General features: G+C 32.8%; 1 protein-coding gene across 1 annotated transcript; it reads right to left on the minus strand.

The window, feature by feature from the left end:
- Positions 1-1764: 1764 nt before the first annotated feature.
- On the minus strand, positions 1765-6983 carry LOC133314344 (probable inactive purple acid phosphatase 27). Its single transcript, XM_061515812.1, has 12 exons — positions 6777-6983; positions 5403-5494; positions 4783-4855; positions 4570-4692; positions 4335-4427; positions 4041-4170; positions 3826-3907; positions 3391-3523; positions 3023-3228; positions 2801-2926; positions 2213-2522; positions 1765-2071 (listed from the first exon to the last, which is right to left on the minus strand). Exons 1-12 carry the CDS (start codon positions 6981-6983, stop codon positions 1766-1768), a joined length of 1881 nt encoding a protein of 626 aa, XP_061371796.1. The 3' UTR covers position 1765.
- Positions 6984-10059: the final 3076 nt, after the last annotated feature.

A 10059-nucleotide genomic window follows, 5' to 3' on the forward strand; every position in this document is an offset into this window, starting at 1 on the left:
ATCATTCATGACTGATCATAAGTTTGAGAAGACAGAAGCTGACCACTGCGTATTTGTGAAGAGGTATGAGGCCGGATATTTTTTGATATTGTTGTTATATGTTGACGACATGCTTATTGTAGGGAAAGACAAATCGAGGATAGCCACCTTGAAGAAAGCGTTGAGCTCGTCCTTCGCAATGAAGGACCTCGGCCCTGCAAAGCAGATCCTCGGAATCAAGATTATCCGAGATAGACAAAAGAAGCTACTGTGGCTAAGTAAAGAGAAGTATATTGAGAAGATTCTGAAGAGATTCAGCATGGACAAAGCCAAAACAGTGAGCACCCCTCTAACCGGACACATAAAGCTGACCAGAAGAAATGTCTGAGATCTGATGAAGACAAAGATGAGATGATGAAGGTCCCGTACCAATCCGCCGTCGGAAGCTTGATGTATGCAATGGTTTGCACTAGACCCGACTTGGCGTATGCTGTTGGAATGGTAAGCTGGTATCTGTCAAACCCCGACAAAGAGCACTGGGAAGCAGTGAAGTGGATCTTCAAGTACCTCCGAGGTACAACCGACTTATGTCTCCGATTTGGAGAAGGCAAAGCCGAGTTGCAAGGCTATTCAGATTCTGATTTAGGGGGAGATTCTGACTCGAGAAAGTCGATGACGGGATACATGATGAGATTTGCCAGAGGAGCTGTCTCTTGGCAATCAAGACTTCAGAAATGTGTTGCATTATCGACAACTGAGGCTGAGTACATTGTCGTTACTGAGGCAAGCAAAGAGATGTTGTGGATGAAGAAGTTCCTTATGGAACTCGGCCATGATTAAGACAAGTACGAGCTGGGTTGTGACAATCAAAGCGCAATTCGTCTTGCAAAGAATTCGACCTATCACTCTCGCACTAAGCACATTGATGTGAGGTATCACTGGATTCGAGATGTGGTGGAAGATGGAGAGCTCGAACTCGTCAAAGTGCACACTGACCATAATTGGTCCGACATGATGACGAAGCCGGTTCCAGTAAGGAAATTTGAAGACTGCTGTGAAGGAGCCGGGTTGATGCTGAAGCCGACACATTGAAGTCGGATGGGGAGATTTGTTGGGCGTCCTCCTTCAATGCTAAGCCCAAGCCCATTGAGGGGTTTCCTAAAACCCTAACGCTAAATTCCACCTCCTTTATAAATTCATTAGTTGTGGGCGGATGCTAGGTCAAGAGAGAATTAGAGAGATAATTATTTGATTGTTTGAGCAAAGCTTTATGCTTTGCATTTGAGAGATCTCTAGAGAGAGTTTGAGTGAAACATCTCTAAGGTAGTTTGATCATCACCATTGTTGGAGAGGTTGAGTTAACCACCACATTGGTGCATTTGATTCTTTGTAACCATTATTTTCATAGTGGATTTTTGATCTGGACTAGGTCCCGTGGATTTTTACTTCTTCATTGAAGAAGGTTTTCACACATTAAAATCTAGTTGTGTTCGTTGCGTGATTTTTCGTTTTTTCTTTTTCCGCTGCGCTGCCCGATCTGGTGAAGTTCAGGTCGAGATCCGAGATCAAGATCTTGCTGACTAACTTTCGCGAAGAAAGGCCTCTGAGCCAAGCTTGAGGGAATCGATATTTCCCAACAAGATGATGATGTTATATCTCATACTAGAACAATATTTTATTTTGACAATATTTTAAGACCTAAATCTTATTTCAATATTTATTTTGACAATATTTTATTTTATTACAAGACCATAACAGGTGAGGTGGGTCTGCAAATGGACACAATTCAGGTTGCTAAAGTGGTTTTCTCACAACCATCGTGCACACAGGCCAAAACATCTCTGTAGTCCCTTGAAATGGTAAAGGAGTCGTAGACCTTTCCATCACTACTTTTCTTGTACTCAAACAGAAGATATGAGTGATTGAATGCTGTGAGTTTTCCAAACCCAAAGTCGCGGTCCCTATAAAGACTCCAAACTGGGGGTACAGTGGCAAAATCTGACAAGTGACTTCCCGCTCCACCAACAACAACATGAATTGTTCCATTCACTGTGCCAGAGTAATGAGTTGTCTCTTTATTCACACATTGATTCTGTATCACATGCATTTAGATAATTAGAAACGGGTGTGGGTCCATTTACAATGAAAAAACTTCTATAATGCAACTTGGGATGAATTTAAATGAGACCAAGGTATATCTACTTATCTAGCCATCGTGTATAAATATATATACCTGATAAATGGGGCATATTCTTTCGTAGTTATGGACGTGACCATAAAATGCAATGTCTACTTTGTATTTCTGCCAAAGCCTCTGCAAACTTTCCCTTCCCATGGGCTCTTCAAATGATCCCTCCAAGCCATACCAACTATTAGATGAGTACCCAAGTGGACGATGTGCTGAAAAGATTAGCCATGGTTGTTGCTTTCTATCGACTGTTGCAAGGCAATGCTCAATGAATTTGTATTGTTCTGATCCTTCTCTCCAGTCATGCTCACTGTCTGCTATGCAGAAACGAAACATTCCATAATCTGTTGCATACCTGCATGTTTTCAATTTTCATTATTCGTTTGAAACGAAAAGACAGTGCATCCGAATTGTTACTGGCGAAACTAGAAACTGCAGCATGAACTGTAAGGATGAAAAGATACTTTTTGCATATGTATGATGAAATTATAACAAGAATGAATAGTTAACAATTGGTCAAGGTAATATTCACCATCTTGGACAAATTAGCATGATAAATTTAATTTAGAGAAGATAATTTTATTTACTAAATCCAAACGTATCATAGTTTGCATTTAGATTGATGTAACTTACCAGAATTTGGCTCTGTTCTCAGCAGGAAAATAGTACATGGTCTCTGCAAGAACTCCACATTCTCCACCTGAATCCGGGGTATCATAAAAGGATCCGGTGTTTGGCCAATCACGTTCATGATTTCCACTGCAGTATGAATAAACGGGATATTCTTCAGTCTAACAAGAATATGTCAGATTTGATCTAAATGTCAATGGCAAAAATGATTGCAAACAAACTAACCTTGCAATCATATATGGCACAGTTGACGAAATTTGTTGCACTTGAGCTGTGAATTGGTCCCACTGTGAGATATATCCATTTGCATAAGGAAGATCTCCTATGTGGAAAACAATGTCAAAATTATCTAAATCCTTGATGAGCTGGTCGGTGGTGTTAAGTGAACCAGGTTGATAATCAGCATATTCGTTTGAACCATCACGCTCAGCCTATAAAAGACATGCGAATAAAAATAAATATTTTCTCCATTATATTACTCATGCTTAAAAATATAGTTTTAATTCAAAAGTAATGGTCCATAGTTATTCCATTCTAATTGGGAGTTTGATCATTCTTTCCACCATTATAAAAATTTCAATAATGAATAGTACCTTCCCCATGTCACCAAATATGATAACACGTTGCAATGAGTTCTGTCCAGGATATGGGGATGCCTTGAATGAATACTTCTTACTCCACACGTAAGAACCATTAGACAGAATATGCCCCAACCTGTAAGTGTACCTGATTTTTTGTTTTATACGGGGGAAAAAACATGTAAGACTTTAGAACAAACTGTACCAACTCAGCTTAATGTCATAAACACAAAAAGATATATAAAAATATGGTCAGGATATTCTTACACCGGTGTAAGTATACCGGTGTAAGAGTTAGAAATCTTACATTCAATCTTGACCATTGATCCATTTGTATCCAATGGCTCACATTACTAAAAAATTAGAGCTCTTAGATATAAGTAGGATCAACAGACAATATTGAGACTGTAACTTAGACCGTGTAAAATGAGCCTGGCCCTAAAAACATACCTCAAATTTGGCCACAGTTCCTTAAGGAAACTTGTGTGTATAAAACCAGGGTCACGCCAGCCAACAGTTCGTGCGGGTTCACCTGCAGAGTAGCAATTCATAGTTGAGTTTCTATTCTGGTTTAGTCAAGCACTTTATCATGACATAGTTGAGTTTCCAATTCATAGTTGACTATGTAATAGAGAAGCCAGTGTGGTTTAGTCCAAAGCTCATACCACACATGCTGTTACGACTAAATGTCAATGTTCCTGCAGGAGATCGTGTCTGCCTTTCTCCCTTAAGACCCCATTCAACAAACGGTACAGCTTCATTTATGTCATATCCACTTGTCCATGTAACTGTCATCTGTAATACATAAAAATTCTCTTCACATAGTTCTGCATGTTTAAGTTAGACAATTCATGCAGCAATTTTCATCACAACAATTTGGGGATGGGTAGTAGAAGTTAAAACCTTAGCATGAATTCCAACTGTATCATGTCAGTAAATCCAAAAGTAGATAAACTTACTTCATCCCAAGACTTTCCTAGAGCAAGGCGCGGATACACAGGTGCTTTAGGATTTGCAAATGAAATGAAATTGGAAACTGCCACAAGTTTAGGCTGCAATGCTCAATCAGATGAATACTTGTTACCATAAGATTAAATACCATTTCATACTAAAAACATAGAACATTGGCATGGTATAGTTGATTAGTTAGAAAAGTTGGAGATATCAAACATAAACTCAGAAGGTATGACTTACATTTGATAATCCGCCAGAAAATAGTGCAAAGGAGAAATCTGCACGTTGATTGATCAACTGGAACTTCAAAGTAGCTTTTCCAGTCTTTGTATAGTTTGCACTGGAGTGGTTCGCATACTTGTACTGTTACAAACATTCAAATCATTACTATGAGAAATTCGCTCGTGATGTTGTTCATCCATTCACAAGTTAACTCCATAGAGTTGCATTCACCTTTATTGGGGATGAGCATATATATGGAACCTCTACATAGCCAACGCCGCCGTTGGATGGACATGTTGATGAACTGTGATGTACAAAATATTATTCCATTTAGTTTGTTTCAACAATAGTGAGATGTTCATAGTTTAATGCCATGGCCATATAATGTGTTCCATACCACCATGAACAAGATTTATATTAGCTGTGAAAATTTAAGTTGGTGGGATGAGTGTCCCCTTATTATGGGCTGATCTAGTGAGTCTACTGAGTTCAATATTTTATGTAAATGGATGCTATTATGTCTTATTTACCGTTAATTTATCAATGAATGATTAATTTTTTTTTTTATCGTGGCATAATCATATTAAAATGAAGGGTTTATTTTTTATAAAATTACTTTAGATAACTTTATCTAATGTTCACCAAAGCGACATCATTTTGGGGCGAAAATCATGACATTTTTTGTAATTTTAATTTATTTCAGGATTATAATAGTCTTTATCATTCTAATTTTTTTATTTTCCAATCCCAAAATGACGTCGTTTCAATGAAACATAAGAGAATGCATTCTCATTTTATATGATTTGTATTAAATGTCTATATTCGTCTTGAGAAAGAGAGATGCACATTACTTGAAATTTGCTGGAGAGAAAACTCCCACCCAGTCATCTTTGGATGGTTCTGGGGACTCTAGTTCTACAGTCACCCATTCGGTATCCTCGCCCTGCAACCATATATGTAAAAGCACAACTGTGAATTCTATAAATTAAATACTTTTAAGGCTAAAGCATACAGCATGGTATGTGTGGTTGTTTAATTGTGACAAACCAACATGACTTAGAATTTCAAAATAGACCAAGCTGCTCTGTACGATGTGTCAGATTAGTAAACTTCAGAAATATTTGGTTTGATTTGATTTAGAAATAGAATTTTTGTTTGGAACTCATTACAAAAAAATAAGATTTTGATTGATTTGCAAAATCATGATAAACTAAATTAATTTAGTGTTAGTTAAAAAATGTTAATTTTATTAATTAAAACTAAAATCAAATAAAATTCATACAAATTTTTGTGGTTTTCTATTTTTATACAAATAAAATAAAAAGATATAATTCCAAATCAAATATTTTTTATTTTTTGAAGTTTCAAATAAAGACTTTGAACCAAATCAACTCTTAAAATATATCATTCCAAATACAATAAAATTAATTTTATTTTGTTAGAACATTTATTTATAAGACTAATATTTTCATCTCAAGTGATTTTTTAGATTTAGTGCCTATTTTGCATATTTTATTTTTAGTTTCTCTTTTTCTTAAAGGAAGAAATTTAGTTAAACATAATTTTACAAAATTTCCTAGAAGGAGTTTTTTTTAAGATGTATGTCAGTTACTTGGAATCTTCATTTTATTTTTTAGTTTTATCCTTATTCTATTGACATATGATAAAAAAAATAAAAATAAAAAAAAAAAACAGGTGATAGTGTTAATTTTCAAAAATCTTTCTAATATGATAATACATAATTTGAAATGACAGTAGATTAAAATTTAATTCATAAACAGTTACCTGCTACTGCAAACGATTTTTTGATCAATCATATATATTTTCGTGCTATAATAAACACTAATTTGCAGGCATCTGATTAGTGCGATCGATTGCGATCAACTACTGAGAAAGTAAACTACAGTAGAGACATTGAGACATATATACACTAAAAACTAAGGAAATTACAATAAAATAATAGGTATTATAGTCCTTGGTATCTTTTTTTTTTTCATTACATGCTTTCTGCATAATAAATTAAGACTAGATAGTAAAATCAAAGAGTAAGACTGTAAGAGTCTATTTTGATGAAATTGTTTTAAGAAATTATTATTTTTTAAATAAAAATTCACTTTATATATGTATTTGGATGCAACTTTAAAAATAAAAAATAAAAAAATTTAAGACTATATTCCTTCCTAACTTTTGAAAAAGCCACACATGGGGAAGAAGTTGTATGATACCTTATTGCCCAACAGAAAGGGTGCTGCTGTAATGGAGGCAGAACTATGGAGCGCAAGAATGGTCTTGTGAATGGCAATCTTGGACAGTGGCTGCTCTCCAAATCCATTCATGTCATTATGAGCCAAACCCATGCTCAATTTGGTGAACCACAATATGATCACCATTATCATATTTAGCTTCAACCATTTCCCAACACTCCTTTCCATTTTAATCTTTCCAGATGAATTTGACTTTTTTTTCCTCTCAGATCAAAGCAGGAAAAGCTTTCTCCGGTTAAGTAGAGTTTTCACTATTATTCTCTTTCTGGGTCTACTTCACATGGTGAGTGAGTGGTTGTGATGTTCATATTTTATAGGAGGGATGCGCACTCTAAATTATATTAATGGTGTGATCCAGAAGTTAAAAACAAGTCTTAGATTCAATTTTAATTATTGATCCCGTTCCATTTAACAATTCATACATTTTATAGAATAGAATAATTTAATATAAATATAAGGGACAACACCTGTTTATAAACTTTTTTTGCAATTACACTAATGTAGGACCAGTCGTACACTGTGTGATTAATGTAGGACCAGTCCTACATAATGTAGTTTGTAAATATAACCTGCCCCTAAATATAATTACTTGTTAAAATTGAAAGTGAAAAATACTAATATAAAATGATCTTTTCTTATATAAATTTATTGTTTGTCGTCGTCGCTCGCCTGCATTTATTTATAAAGCAAAGTACTCTTTTCATGTAACTATAGAGCGATCCTTAATTGTAAACCACTGTCGCCGCCGGCTGCTGCCACCGTGTAACACTTTATTTGTAATCGTTAGCCATGGAAATGGGGCTGTGAACCTTTTGATTGAATTTCCATGAAGTGAATTTTGGGTTGATGTTGACACCCTTATGTTGTCTTTCGGATAGAGAATAATTTTGTTTGTGACTATTGTACGAGTGCCTAGCCTAATTCAATGTAATTAGGCATTGAAAAACTTTGTTTTACATGTTCATATTGAGAATATGAACTATAAGAGAAATTGATGGCTCTTCAATTCCAAAATATAATACAGGTATATGAAAATTTTTATCTTCTAATTAAATTTATCATAATTAGCCTTGAAACCAACCTCCTTTAAAACAAAGTGAATATTCCAGAATTTTTTTTCTTAAAACAATTCAAAAACATAATACAAAAAGAGAAAAGAATTTCGTACAAGTAGATTTTTTTAAAGGCAACTATAAGAAAATATAGATATAGTAATCTAAATGCAACTATAAAAACAATTTTGTGTTAATAAATATAAAAATATGTTACATGCTGATATAAAATGCTGATAGTTAGAGATGAACTACTGAGCCAGGCCCGGAGGGCCAGCCCACCAAATTATTTTTATAATTAAATTAAAATTTCATTGTTATTCTTTTATAGTTAAATTCCTAAATCTGATTTCAATCAATGTAAATATAAATTTGTAAAATTCAAAATACTAAGGACACAAATCCTTGCAAAAAATTTATTATTTACATAAAATGTTGATAGTTAAAGGTTGCAAACTGGGCTTGGCTCGAAGGCCTGCCCGCCCCACCTACCAACAAGTTTTTATAATTAAATTAAAATTCCATTATTCTTCTTTTATAATTAAATTCCTAAATCTGATTTCAATTTTTGTAAATACAAATTTGTAAAATTTTAAATACTAACGACACAAATTCTTTCAAAAAAATAATTATTTCTTATTATTTTATAAATCTAATTATAATAAATGAAAGGTCATCTATGAGATAAAATATAAAAATCTAGATGCAACTATAAGAGCCTTTTTTATGGATAAATATAAAAATATATTACATGCTGATAGTTAAAGGTGGCAAACTGGGTTCGGCCTGGAGGGACGGCCTACTAACATTTTTTTATAATTAAATTAAAATTTCATCCTTCTTTTTTATAATTAAATTCATAAATTTGATTTTAATTTTTGTAAATACAAATTTGTAAAATCTCAAATACTACCGACACAAATTCTTACAAAAAATAAGTATTTATTATTATTTTTTAATTATGATTGTAATAAATGAAAGTTCATATTTGAGATAAAATATAAAAACCTAAATGCGCCTATAAGAATCTTTTTTTGTGGATAAATACAAAAACCTATTACATGCTGATACTTAGATGTGACAAACTGGGCTTGGCCTGGAGGGCCAGCCCACTAATATTTTTTTATAATTAAATTAAAATTTCATCTTTCTTTTTTATAATTAAATTCATAAATTTAATTTTCATTTTTGTAAATACAAATTTGTAAAATTCCAAATACTACCGACACAAATCCTTACAAAAAATAAGTATTTATTATTATTTTTTAATTGTGATTGTAATAAATGAAAGTTCATATTTGAGATAAAATATAAAAACCTAAATGCTCCTATAAGAATCTTTTTTTGTGGATAAATATAAAAACCTATTATATGATGATAGTTAGATGTGGCAAACTGAGCCTCAGCCCGGAGGGCCGGGCCACCAACATATTTTTATAATTAAATTAAAATTTCATCTTCTTCTTTTATAATTAAATTTTTAAATCTGATTTTAATTTTTATAAATATAAATTTGTAAAATTTCAAATGCTAAAGACACAAATCGTTACAAAAAATAATTATTTATTATTATTTTGTGAATCTTTTGTAATAAATGAAAGTCCATCTTTGAGATAACATATAAAAATCTAAATGCAACTATAAGAACATTTTTTGTATGGATAAATATAAAAACCTTTTACATGCTGATAGTTAGAGGAGACAAACTGCGCTTGGCCCATAGGGCCGACCCACCAACTTATTTTTATAATTAAATTAAAATTTCATACTTCTTTTATAATTAAATTCCTAAATTTGAATTCAATTTTTGTAAATACAAATTTGTAAAATTCAAAATACTAAGGACACAAATTCTTGCAAAAAATAATTATTTATTATTATTTTATAAATTTGATTGTAATAAATGAATGTCCATCTCTGAGATAAAATATAAAAACTTAGAAGCAACTATTAGAATTTTTTTATGTGGATAAATATAAAGACGTATTACATGCTGGTATATAATGCTAACAATTGGAGGTTGAAAACTGGACTCGGTCCGAAGGACCGGCCCGCCAACATTTTTTTATAATTAAATTAAAATTTCGCCTTCTTCTTTTATAATTAAATTCCTAATTCTGATTTTAATTTTTGTAAATACGAATTTGAAAAATTCCAAATACCAACGACACAAATCTTTGCAAAAAAAAAAA

This window comes from Gastrolobium bilobum, unplaced genomic scaffold (genome assembly GCF_033153095.1).
Source record: "Gastrolobium bilobum isolate Gb01-03AN ecotype WA unplaced genomic scaffold, APGP_CSIRO_Gbil_v1 utg333, whole genome shotgun sequence".
NCBI classification, from domain to species: domain Eukaryota; kingdom Viridiplantae; phylum Streptophyta; class Magnoliopsida; order Fabales; family Fabaceae; genus Gastrolobium; species Gastrolobium bilobum.

Excerpts from the sequence above, each read along its gene's own strand:
- LOC133314344 (XM_061515812.1), bottom strand. The coding sequence starts at position 6,983 with ATGGAAAGGAGTGTTGGGAAATGGTTGAAGCTAAATATGATAATGGTG. Across the intron at positions 3,908-4,040 it reads TAGTCGTAACAGCATGTGTG|GTGAACCCGCACGAACTGTT; the intron begins GTATGAGCTTTG and ends GCTACTCTGCAG. Across the intron at positions 3,229-3,390 it reads TATTTGGTGACATGGGGAAG|GCTGAGCGTGATGGTTCAAA; the intron begins GTACTATTCATT and ends TGTCTTTTATAG.